General features: G+C 40.0%; 1 protein-coding gene across 3 annotated transcripts in view; it reads right to left on the bottom strand.

Moving 5' to 3' along the window:
- Nucleotides 1-2,273: 2,273 nt before the first annotated feature.
- The window catches only part of LOC117540604, a 32,727-nt gene continuing 21,895 nt past the window's right edge, over nt 2,274-13,105 (bottom strand). For all 3 annotated transcript variants that reach the window (XM_034207379.1, XM_034207378.1, XM_034207377.1), the window contains 4 exons: nt 5,313-5,942; nt 3,437-3,767; nt 3,155-3,330; nt 2,274-2,615 (listed from right to left, as the gene is read on the bottom strand). In XM_034207379.1, coding sequence (XP_034063270.1) covers nt 2,384-2,615; nt 3,155-3,330; nt 3,437-3,767; nt 5,313-5,914 — 1,341 coding nt within the window. In that variant the 5' untranslated portion in view covers nt 5,915-5,942 and the 3' untranslated portion in view covers nt 2,274-2,383. The remainder of the gene's footprint in view (nt 2,616-3,154; nt 3,331-3,436; nt 3,768-5,312; nt 5,943-13,105) is intronic.

Consider the following 13,105-nt stretch of genomic DNA (forward strand, 5'->3'; position numbering starts at 1 on the left):
CAAAGACGGCCGTCACATTAGCAAATTTCACCTGTTTCTTTCAGAATGAGGCGAAAAGTATAAAACGAGGTGAACATCACTACAAGTCTGGGCATGTTGAGAGCTGTACATACACGAAAGGGGAGTTAGTCGGTTCTGTAAGAGCAGCGGGACCGGTGAGTAATATGAGTGCAATGTGTAACGTTAATGTCAGCTAGCTAACATTAGCTAACAAGGTACACTAACGTGTTTTGTTTTAGTAACTAGTTTTCTCCTTAAGAACTTCGTGGTCTCTGTGTATGCTGTGGATAACATTAGTGTTCACAAGAACAAGGTACACTCCCGTGTTTTGTTTTAGTTGCTCTTCAGATTGAAGCGGACAGTTTTATATCGACTATACTGTATGTGTGATCTCCTTTTTCTCGTTGTGTCATTTGACTTTATTTGCTGTGTGTAGATTCAAGGATTTTGGTTATCTAGGCACAGCTGTGTGTGACTCCCTCTGGTACACTGGTATGTGTTTTCCTAATGTAGAGAGCATTGATTAATTAATAAACTACACACTGAGTCTAGATCCTGACCAAATCCTTTTTTATTGTTGATCAAATGTTTTTCAAAAATGTATTCATACACATTTAGAAAAATACAATGTACAATCACAACCAATACAGCACAAATTACAAAAAATACAGAAAAAACAAACAATAACAACAAATCAGACAAGAGGACAAAACTATGGAAAAATAAACCCTCCCACCCCCAGATCCGGACCATCCTTGTATTATTGCTCATTCAATCTATTATAGCATGCTAACAAATGGTACTTACTTTATTTTTACAGATCTGCATGGGAGACGATGGCGGGATGCAGAGATACATCGCCAACTGTCAACTGGGGGGTTGTAAACGAGGCCGAAGGAGTGAAGGCTTTTGTGCAGGCCTATCGGGTGACAGTGTTCGAGTCTGGTCTCTTTGTGAGTGAGTCGGGTGTTTTGGGAGCATCACCCGATGGACTTGTGCAGCCATCTGCCCTGCTGGAGGTGAAGTGTCCACACAGCCAGAGGAACATGACCATCGCGGAGGCAGTCCAGTTACCATCCTTCTGTCTCCGTGAGGAGGGTGGGTCATATATTCTCAAGGAGAATCACCCATACTGGCACCAGTCCAAGGGCAGCTGCATATCACAGACCGGAGTCTCTGCTACTTTGTTGTGTGGACCACGAAGGAGGCGATCATCATCCCCATCCCCAAAGACCCTGCATGGCATGGAAATCTCCTCCTCCTGGAAAAATTCTACACCCAGCATATGCTCCCTGTGTTGGCCAGTAGAGAGGAGGACATTTAAATAAACATACTCTTAACACCCTCGGACTCTGCGTTGTGTTTCGTATGTGTGATGGGGTGTTATGCAGAGGGGAGGAAAACAGGACACAGCAGATTGGGATTGTGGTGGAGATGCTGAGCAGTTATTTAATTGTTGCATGTAATTATTATTATACTGCGTGCTTCTTAGTTATTCCATCTTTTGCTGTAACATGGATCTGTATGTAACTCTAATTTACTTGTTATCTACCACACTTCCTTCTACATCATACACCATCATTATACATGGTGTATATAGGATATATATATTTGTATACATATCTGTAAATTGTATAATTTTATTTAAACGTCTTTTTGATCTCTCAAACTGAGTAAGATTGACAATAAAGTTGACTGAAAAATATATATATTCTTTATGAAAATAGTTGACTGTTGTCAAATGAATCCAAATGAAACGTTGGACTGAACTACAACTACGCCTGTAAATCTCTACGGACTGTTTTTCAGTGGGATGACAAGTTCCTATCTTTAAACATTTATTAGTTTTTTCTCAGAACAGATTTGATTTTCTGAAGTTAATTTAACTTTGCTGACCATGTAAGGTCATTATTAAAAGGTACAATCAATTTGTTTAGGGTTGACTAAAATAATGAAAAACATTTCATTTGGATAATTTACTGACAGAATAAGAAACTCAATGATGCTCTACTCACCTGTTCCCTTTTTATAAAGTGAAACAGTTGAAACGATAGATTTTAGTAAACTTAAAAACAACCTTGTTGCTCTGGACAAAAGCGTCAGCTCAATTAAATGTAATGCTTGCAGCCAGTTAGTCACACAGTGCATTTAGAGTTCTTTCAAAAAAATTGCAATGTTGACAACCGAGCAGCATTCAATTAAATATTGTGCCTCCATACTTTTCCTGGTGCTCAAAGCGCTTACAAGCAAGTAAAACAAAAATAACAACAATCTTAAGAGCGAAGACAGAGCAACTTTTAATGATATGACATAGATTTAACCGGGATGTTTTGGGATTTAAAGGGTCACATTCATCTGTTCAAGTGTCCGTCCTTCCCATCCATCAGCTCCGCCCCTCTGAGCCCAGCAGCCCCGCTCTCTTCAGGACTTTGTCCACATTAGGAATCAGTTTTTCTTGGAAGTCCCACAGCCGTTTGTCCTCACGGAGCTGCTCAAACTTTAACGACCCCCGCAGTGCCACACGGACATGAATGATCCGACAAACGTCCATAGGAACCTTGAACTGTTTTCCAAAGTTCTTGATCACTTCATGCACCGAGGTCTGCTCCACCAACCTGTGAGGAAATCATTGGTTAATTATAGTGCGATTCTCTGTCCATACCTTTTAATACATCAATATCCCCCTCACGAACACAAGCACAGAGTCACATTACATACACACACACTTTTCACTACCATATTCCTTTTTTTGTAAGTACTTTTTATTTTATTGTTGTTTTTATCATATTTTATTTGAATTGTTTGCAATCACTATTGAATTTGATAATTTTTTTTGGAGCCTCCAAAAAAGCCAATGAGGTTTTTGTGCCTCTACCAGGACTGTATATTATGTGTTTTCTCTTATATTTGTGTATTTTTTTAATTGTGCAAACAATAAACAACCTTCTACACATCTATTGGGGTGTGGGATGTAAGTGTTCAAAACCATTTTCAGCATTTTTAGATGTTTTACTATAATATTAAAAGTGTTTTACAATAAATAACTTAAATAGTGTTTGACCAAAAAGATCTACACATTTATTATGTATTCAGCCAAAAGCTCGGAGTGTGGGCCCTGAGTGAGTAACCTTTTGGTCTGACAAATTCAGCCTACCTTGGCTGAACTATCATCTTGTGCGGGTGGTATATACTCCTGTCGGGATCCTCCTTGTAAATATGCTCCAGAATATTAACTCCCGGCACGTCGCTCCACTGAGGCAGGTGAAACCTCCCGCTTGGCTCAAAATGGTGCTTGGGGAAGATGTGGTTCTCAATGAGGAATACTCCTGTCTACAGAATGTCATACAGCATGGGTGATGGAGAGAAAACATAAATAAATACTTCTATTGTTTGGATATTGATGTAATATTTGTCTTGCACATTACTAAAACCATACATTTGGCTGCTGCTTTTGGAGCATGTCCATCAGAGACATCAGGTTGTTGTGTTTGTACGGCATTATGATCTCATCGATGTCGTTTAACAGCACGTAGCGCGAGTGCTTCATGGATCTGTAAATGCACTCATTGAGCGTGATCAGCTGGCCGAAGTAGTGAACGTCCCCCCCGCTCTGTGAGAAGAGCCAGCCCTTTGATGGGTTAAGGTACCGGTGGATGGGCCACGGGACCATCTCCACGAAGCCCTCCTGGCTGTAGCTCTGCAGCAGGCGGTCCAGCTCTGGCCCACAGCTGGTGTTATAAATCACCACCCGGTCCACACCCAGCAACCTGTAGCAAAAACAAACAAATGATTTGATCAACCAAATTACAAATATAAACTATATCTAATGAATAAAATGTGTCTGACTAACCAGCAATCCAACATTGTAACCCCCAGTGCTACTACACTAGTATGACCTAAAAAACAACAGCAGCATGTTTTTAATAATAATGCCTTTAATACATATTTTGAAGGTAAAGCAATAATAAAATCTCTGGTTTTATCAACATTGAGCAGTGCATCATTGTTTTTGTTTTTTCAAATTGGGAAGAGGCAAACACTTGATGGAAAAAACTACTTTCAGCAGTGATTCTCAAAGTGGAGTCGTTGGCCGAAGCCAGCGAGTCCTAGAACACTTTTTAGATTCATTCATATAACTTTTTAACAAAAACGTTTTGAATCTATAAATGTTCATAGATTAATTGTTAATCTAACAAATACATGACTCTGGATGCTGGATACTGTTGGGCAAATATTTTCCTAGGCCCATAACTTGGACCTAGTTTATCAGTTTGCCCTCGCTGAGCACAGGCCTGTGACCTTGGGGTGCTCTCTGTGTTTTGTCTCCTTATTCCTGCCCAGCCTCAGCTGATAGAGGTGTTATAGTGCTATGCCTGTGTTATCTTGTTATGCAGAATGTTGATTATTCTCTCAGAACCAGCTAAATACATAGGACTGGGTGAGACATGTTCAATTGGTTAGGGCAAGAGCTATGTCTCCTTGTGGCTGCACGCATGTCTTTGTCAATCCTCTGGCCCTAACTTCCAATAAGTTATTCAGTGTTTGCCATCCAATGCTCCAGAAGTTTCCATTACAGATACCACCAGGGGCGGCTACAGCCGGTAGCTTGGAGTTACTACAGCAACTAGGCCAAATGTTGGTGCTACTGTAGTAGCAATTGCAAAGCAACCCCAATACCACCATCAGTATAAATATGTATTGTGAGACAGTCAAAAAAACAGTCAAAGCTCATTGTATAAGACTCAACTCATTACACTAAATGTATGCTAGTTAGTTTGAATCGTAGGCTATACTAGCAGCAACCATAACATTGTATATATGAATATATTTACATGTATATAGACTTCTGCATTTACTTGGTCACATACAACATTCTCTGCATCATTAAGCTTATTGCCTTATTTATACATATATATTTATTTAGATTCAGACATAGTTAACTTCATCTGCATTACTTGCACATTGGTCTTGCAACATAACCTGCACTATTCTACTGTTTCTTATGCACCATTTTTATTATTTGATTTTTTAATTTAAAAAAATAAAATGTATGTCCTATATATAATATGTTGCATTGTGGGAGGAGCTTGGGACATAAGGTCCAATTTCCATATCTACACTGTAGCATCTTTGCACATGACAATAAAGCCATTGGACCTTGAACCTTAAGGTAACTGGCCCTTTAACCTAACCCAACCTAACCAAAATCATCGGTGCAATCCAGAGACACTGCAACAGTACCTTTGCAAAGGTCACACCATTCACACAATATCTTTTTTGTCCGTAGTTTGTGGTGTTGTTGCTGTACTAACCTGTACATCTCCAGAGTCTGTGCAAACTGAAGCACATTGTTGTAATCTCCGAACAGGTTGGAGATGCAGACTGTGAAGTTAAACTGTAACTTTTGCTCCTCCTCCCTACCGGTCTTCTGGTTTCTTATAGGAAGCCAAGTCTGGTTAGGTATTGTAACACTGTGTGGCTGCGTCAACAGAGTGACATGTGTAGCACTGAAGCCCTTAGGAATTCCACACATGACATCTGTTGTGATGAAGGGAAAACCAAAGTTTTCATTGTGTTTTAAAATTGTTGTTGGAGTTGCATTTGACAACTGGCCTGCACAGCAGAAAAGACAGTAGAGGGGTTGGTCGGAGTCCATCTTAAAGATGCCGATGATGCGTATATCCAAGCCCTTCACTCTCTGGTCCATGTAGGCCGACACCAGAATGTGCTTGGTATTGTTGAGGGGGGTTAGGGTCTGCTCAGAGATCTGCAGGGAGCACATTTTGGACGCAGAAAGCGGCTTTGGGAAAGCTTTGTACGTCATGTGTTTTCTCATATTGAGGCTGAGGAGGAAGATAAAGGTAGCAATGAAGAGGAGGAGTAACATCCCTTTTAGTTCTTTTGCCTTTCCCATCCAGGTAGAGGGGAAAAAGAAACCCAACCTGGGGCAGAAAGAGGAATCAGTTCAGATTACACATTTGCAGGAACAAAGAAAACACAATTATGTTTTAAGCCATCAATGAAATCACATTTTTAGCTTATTAGCTAAGAGTACGTTGAAATCAGCTTGAAACAGAACTCTCTATCTGTCTTCCACTTAAAGGTGAGACAGTCTCTAGAACAGGGGTGTGCTGCCTTAAAGGCATTTTATGATATAATTTGTTTGCAGTTCATAAAGTCACCACTAGGAGTGCTAATGGTCATGTTATCTTTAAGTTCGCCGTTCTTAGCGTCACTTCCGGTTTACGGCATCGCCACTTCCGGTTTAACGTTAGAGAAACGGTGTCAGTACCAGATATGTTCGGCCTACCAAATATGTTCGGGTGTATTTCCGTCGCATCCGTCATCCGTCATATCCGTCATATACTCACCTCCCTCTGCTCCCAGCGCTATGCTGCCACACACCGGCCGTCTGCGGAACTGCAGCCGGAGGAACTCGGTACAGCTTGTTATGTGTGTGTACTTAATTATTTACAATTAAAAAATATATATATTCTGCGTTACTTTAGCCAACACTTTTATAATATATAAGCCTGATCATGTCGTTGAAAGCAAGTACAGATGTTCTCCCTTTTCCACAGTTCTGTGTGAACTTCATCTAAGGTAGATGCTTTGCTTCTGCACCAGTTTAGCAGAAGTCTGTTTTGTAAGACTGGTTTTGTTGCAGTCTGTTCATGCTATGTGTTTCTTGCGTAAGACTATATACACACGGAACACATGTATTACAGGGCTGTACCCAGTGTGCTTCATAAAACATTTTTGAAGCTTATTTTTTTAAATTAAGCCGTTTCCATGTTATAACAGCATCTCGTTAAATCAATATCGGAAACAATAATTGTCTTTTTGTGGTTATTTAAATGTAATTTATGGTGCTATTAGAGTGCTTATAGACTGACCCGTTAATACAGATGCCCCCCCCCCCCCCCCCCCCCCCTTTGTGTGCGGTGAGCTGGAGAGAAGGCAGTCTATTTATTTTGGTGAAAAAAAAACCCCTAACATATATGGATTGAATCAGAATATTGTGTTGGATCAAAACATATTGTACATTTTGAGAATTCTTACATCTATTACAATACATTTTGAGCTTTGGACAATGTTTGGATCAAACGAGCCAGAAACAACCTTAAGCAGCCACCACTGGAATATTATTGCAGTAATATCATAATACTAGTAGCCTTATATTAGTGTAGCCTAATATTGATCGACAAATATTTAGAAATAAATCTGGTTCTGCCTGCCTGCCTCATCGCACTATGCCCTGCTGCATTACCATGTATAGTATTTACATTCATAATGATCCTTTTTTGTTGCAGAGCTTTAGAGGCTTTAAGAGACGAACTGTCAATGATGCCAACTTGGCGACCTACAAACTAGATATAGCAATCTTGGAGCTATTGCGGCTAGCTACTTTCATTGGAAAGAGTCTCTAATTTTTTGTATGTATATATTTCATATATCCATCCCAAGCTTACCTACCCAACTGAATGAATTCACACATTCAAGTAAATAGAAAGACAGCACAGCATTCAAGTGTTTATTGAGAATTTGAACTTCAACGTTAATGGAAAAAGCTCCAAACTTTTCTCTACAGCCCTTAGTATCAAGAAATCCTTCTAGTTCCTTTTACATGTGGATAGGAAAACAGCACAGATTGTTCAGAATATATGAGGAAGCCATCAGGGAAGCAGCATGACCCAAGGCAGGACTGCAGAGACAGGTTCAGCCACGACCCGAAGTCCACGACCCGAAGTCCACGACGGGCAGCGTCCGGGAAAACCAAACTTGAAGGTAAGATATCAAATGATGATCTTCATTAATTGCAGTGACAATTTAGTCTATTCTGACATTTGTTTGTGTGAGTTAATCTTTACCTATGATATCTGGTTGCAGAAGGGACTGCAATAGCCTGGATGTTGGTCATCAGAGTAGATGCCCTGCAATTCTCCTCTTTTACCTTTCCCAACATATCCTATGAATAGAAAAAGAAAATATTGTAATTGAATCACACTAGGACCACAACACACTAAATATGTAATGACACATAAACATTATTATCCAGAATAAGAAGTCTACCTGGTTTGCAGTTTTTGTAAGGCTCCAAGCATCCACGGCAGGTGTCAATGGTGTACATGACGTTGAAATCCTGCTTGTATGAAGCAGAGAACAAACTCCATGTAGCAACACCTGTGTAAAACAAGCATTTCAATAGAGCCATTAAAAATATGCATAGACACCACAGCTGTCGTATACTGCTGCACCTTCACTGAATCACTTACTCTCAAGCCAGCGAAAGTGGGCCCCTCTTCTGAAAGACACAGTGGACATTGTGTCTCTGAAGGTGGTACACACTAGAGTGAGTGATGAGTACGCTTTGTCACCTTCCTGGAGAACCACTTCCATCAGAAGGTCCGAGAGAAGACAGTTTGGCAGCTGTGAAGTATTGGTCAGACTAGATCAAACATATTTAACAACACATTGACTAGACTGTTGCCAGCACAATCGAAATACCAAGATTCTTTGGGCTTCAGGTAGCAAAAAGACACATTTTTAATATTAATGTTGAATATATCACACACATTTTTCTTATGTTTTTGTTATTCTTCTCCTTGAGGTAAAAAACAGCTATCAATAAAGTTAAAAAAAGCAGTGAGACATAATAGTTGGAAATTCTGCCGTGATCACAGGTCGTTTTTTAAACAAAAAACAGTTACTGCTTCACTGAAAAGATATTACCTCCAATATGAAGCACATGTCGGACTTTTGAAACTGGACCTTTGAAGGAAAATATAAGGTGTGGGTCATGTGATTGTTTAATTACATGTGTATACAATTATCAATATGTATGCATGTGTTAAATAATCTGGATCTGTCCGTGGCTATAAAAATCACATAATATCAGGATGAAAATGTAAATCAGTGTCAAAGAAACTGTTGTCTATAAAGTAACATTTAAAATGTATGATTTACCCTTCAATCTGGTACCGTTCCATGAGCATAATGCACCACCATTTCCGGATCTGTGCTATGTCCCGCTAAAAGAAAATGTAACAATAATAAAGTTGAAAATGAATGGAACCTCATCATTTGTCTACTCAATGTTAGCCCCCTCTTCCCCCTGAAATACTAACTCAGAGGATAAATACTGACCTCGGTAAACCAAAGTAGAGCATCTGTGCTGAAGTTGAGTGCATACTGTGAAAGGATAAAGATCTGTTAAGTTATGAGTTTCAAAAACTAACAAAACCCCTTAAAAAAAAGTGTCAAGGGAGGAATTTACCATCAGTATGAAGACACCACAGTCATTGCCCGTGGTTTGGTGAGGCTAACCCTGTAAGAATTTGGAATATAACAGTGATGTTCATGGTCAAATGGAAAATAAAGACATGTGAAAGCAGGTGTATGAGATGGTGGAGAAATGTACCTTGACGTCTCTGCCGAACTTTACTGTCCACTGACCTGGAGCAATGCGGTGCGCTAGGTCACTGTCAAAAGAAATGATAAGACATGGGAATTGATTTGGTGAAGGAACGCTATACACAATATAATTCATGTTTTTGGATTTCCTTACATTGAACTATTGCATGCCTTAAAAGAGGAAAGTTATGAAAGCCACTGAACGGGGCTAAAATAAAACAAACAAAAATACGTTTACCAGCCGCTGAACAAAGCTGAACTTGAAAACAACCTTTGAACAAGGCTTATAACAAAATGAATATTATAATTCATAGCATCCTGTTGCAGACTCTTTTTCTTTTGGTTCCACTAAGGACACTCCAGACTTTGTGGAAATGGAGATATATTATAAATGAATTTGATCAGATTCAGACCCCTGGTCTACAAGATGGTTACTGCAGTATTAGAATACTATAAACTATTTAGAACTCCCATACAAGCCACAGAACGGTGAGGGGGTAATCATGTTACAAAAACCTAAATATGTCCTTGTAGGAATTGTCCCCAAAGCCATCTGGCTTAAGAGGGTCGAGCAAATATAACTCTCTCTTTGCTGGCTTGATCACCTGTCAACCATTGACAAAATAGCTGAAATTAGACATAATCAAACACCAGAAGAAAACCACACAGCACAACTTATGTTCATTTTGTACATGCTGGTGAGATCATTTGGAACAGACTCACGCAAAGCAAATAGTGATCTGCCTTTCCTTGCTGCCGACTCCAGGCAGGGATGAAAACCATGTCCTTGGTGGCCAATTGGTCAGCCTAGTATTTTAAACAAGGGATTTTAAGTTGCTGTATATCAATTTCAAGAAACATAGGTCTCAAGCAACAGGAACTTACTGGAAAACTGGCCAACACGTCAGCTGTTTTGGACTTCCAGGTAGGAACCACATACATATCCACGATGTATATATCTTTGCCCTATATTGATAGTTTTTCAAAAAAAATGAAATCTTCATAGAAGTATGTTCAACAACAAGAGACAACCACACTTCACGAGATTGGAGTTTCACCACTAAACAGCTATTTAGAAAATATGTGTTATTCAAAAGAAAAAAGCAGGCCAATGATGTCTGTTGAAAACCGTACATGTCTTTGGGTGGCTTCTTGTACCATCTTCAGGCACGTGTTTCCAATCTGAAACAGTAACAACAGTAAGTTACCTGTGCCATTTATTTGAGACAAGATGAAGTTGGGAGGAAAGCTCAAGTATACCTACATTTGACTCCATGCACTGAGGAAGACCCAGGCTCCAAAAGTCCTCTCTGGTCAGGCACACATCACCCTCCTTCACAATGACCTCTGCTCCAGGCCTATTGTGGTCTAGCACATAGCTGAGCTGCAAATAACAGATTGCAAAACATACTTCAAGCCAATAGAAAACATAGAAAAATTAAAATCAAAACAATGCACCTCCATCACTGTGCATGAAGTAAACATATATCTACCAGCTTGTCTTGAATCGGATGTAGATCCTTTGCGTATTTCGCACCAGAGAGGGCATACTGGTGGTCAGCAACAGACCCCTCCGAATCCAACTTCGGTTCAGCTGTTATTAGATAGACAAAAAATAAACAGTATTATTGAAGTACCACACATGAAGTATACCTAAAATGTGTCCTTGTATTGATAATCAAAATACCTCTCAACATAGGCCTGATAAAGGGCTTCAGCTGAGACACATTCACACTCTGTCTCAGCTGAGCTCCTGTTGAGCTCAACAGGGTTGCCACACCCTTGTTGGTGATTGAGGAAACCACATAAGGGCCAAACCAGTTGCACTCCAGTTTTCCACCTTTTCGGCCCTCCTTCCTCTTATTCGCTCTTAGGACCTCATCTCCAACGTTAATCAGGAAAGATTTCACATTCTTTCCCTTGCGTTTTTCAAAAGAGATTTTCTGTCTCTGTTGTGCTATTTGGATGTTCTGGTAAATCTGAGAAAGATATGTAACAGTTATCATTTACAGTCCTTAACATACGCTTGCATTTTTTAGGAGTTATTATGTTTTAAATATTGCCATTTTATTCTCACCTTCGAGTGCAAATCTGCAATGGTTGCAGCCTTTGCCTCAAGCTGCTGTTCTGCCTCATCAGCAGGCACCAACACAGAGGTATCATCCCTGTCATTGACTGTAGCATTTATAACACCCGGGACGCGAGGGTGCCTCCCAAACTGGGCAAAATAGGGCGTGCACTTGGTTGACCTCTGAAAGCATAAAAATTCCTTTTAGTATCTCTGTTGAGTATTGTTTCCATCTGCATTTGTTACAACATTGTACCTGCTTTGAGGTGTTAATGCTCGCCACAATGCCCCTCAGATGTAAATCCCAGTCATTCTGGTCCTCTCCACAGTACTTTGCAAGTGCTTTTTTTATGTTTGGGTTTGTACGCTCATCTTGGCCATTGCACTGGGGATGGTACGCTGAAGTGATGCAGTGTTTTACACCCAGTGCATCAAAAACACCACGGTTGACCTGCAGATGGTTTAGTGTACACCAATTACCAAATTACCTGAAAAATCGTATTACATTGTTACACATAACACATACACTGTATTAGATAGATTATTGTACCTCATTGACAAATTCCCGTCCTTGGTCGGTAATGATCTTCTCGACAAGACCGAAATCTCGAAGAATATTCACAATCTTTTTTGAGACCTCAACAGCTGTTTTGTGGTAGAGCGTTTTTGCTACCACCCACTTCGTGAACAGATCAGTCGCTGTTAGAATGTATCTGCAATATAAAATGCAGAATGTTGTAAATACATACAGAATCACTGTAAATGATTTCCTTTCTTTTTAAACCAGATTCTTCACGTTTAGAACCTTTAAAGGAGGTTACACATGCTTCAGCCCATCATGATAGTACCTTTTGCCCTTAGCAGTGGAGGGAAGTGGGCCAATGAGATCCACACCAAGGACAGTCCATGCCTCGGGAACATGAATGGGATGCAGTACGGGTGCAACCGTTTTAATGACCTCGTGTTGCTGGCAGCGGGGACACTCATCAACCTTAGCAAATATCATACATTTTCAATCAGCAAAACAAAAAACTTTAGGTATAAAAATGATAGAACAGAGAAAACTTTCAGAGGAGACAGAATTAAACTGTTAAAGTTCTGAAATATGTTTTCTCTGCTCTGATGGAGCTCAAACTGTCTCACTCTGTTTCAATGTACACATACAACACATTTCTGTAGATCAATAATCAGTCAGTCAGTCAAAAACTCCCACCCATTTCTTCACGTCCTCCCGCATAGTGGACCAGTGGTACGTTGCCAAAACCTTCTCGGTGGTGCGCCTTCTCCCTGCATGACCTCCGGAACCCAGGTTATCATGGCACTCCTTCAGGACATTGATAATTTGGTCCTTGGTGCACACAACCATCCTCTCATTGTCCTTGTATGTGTAGTACAAATCTCCAGCTGGCACAACAGGAACAAAAAAACAATCATTTAGACATGTGTAGAGATGACATTATGACTAAAAGCTGTTCAAGAAATCCAGTGGCAAATGTGGTTTAGACGTAACAACTACAGTAATGTAAAGTGTGTATAAAAAGAAAAAGGAGAAACAAGCTGTGGAGTCCTTGCGATTTACTGAAAAATGTTGGAATTGCAATATGATAAACCATTAGAGGTATG

Source organism: Gymnodraco acuticeps, unplaced genomic scaffold (genome assembly GCF_902827175.1).
Source record: "Gymnodraco acuticeps unplaced genomic scaffold, fGymAcu1.1, whole genome shotgun sequence".
Classification (NCBI taxonomy): Eukaryota; Metazoa; Chordata; class Actinopteri; order Perciformes; family Bathydraconidae; genus Gymnodraco; species Gymnodraco acuticeps.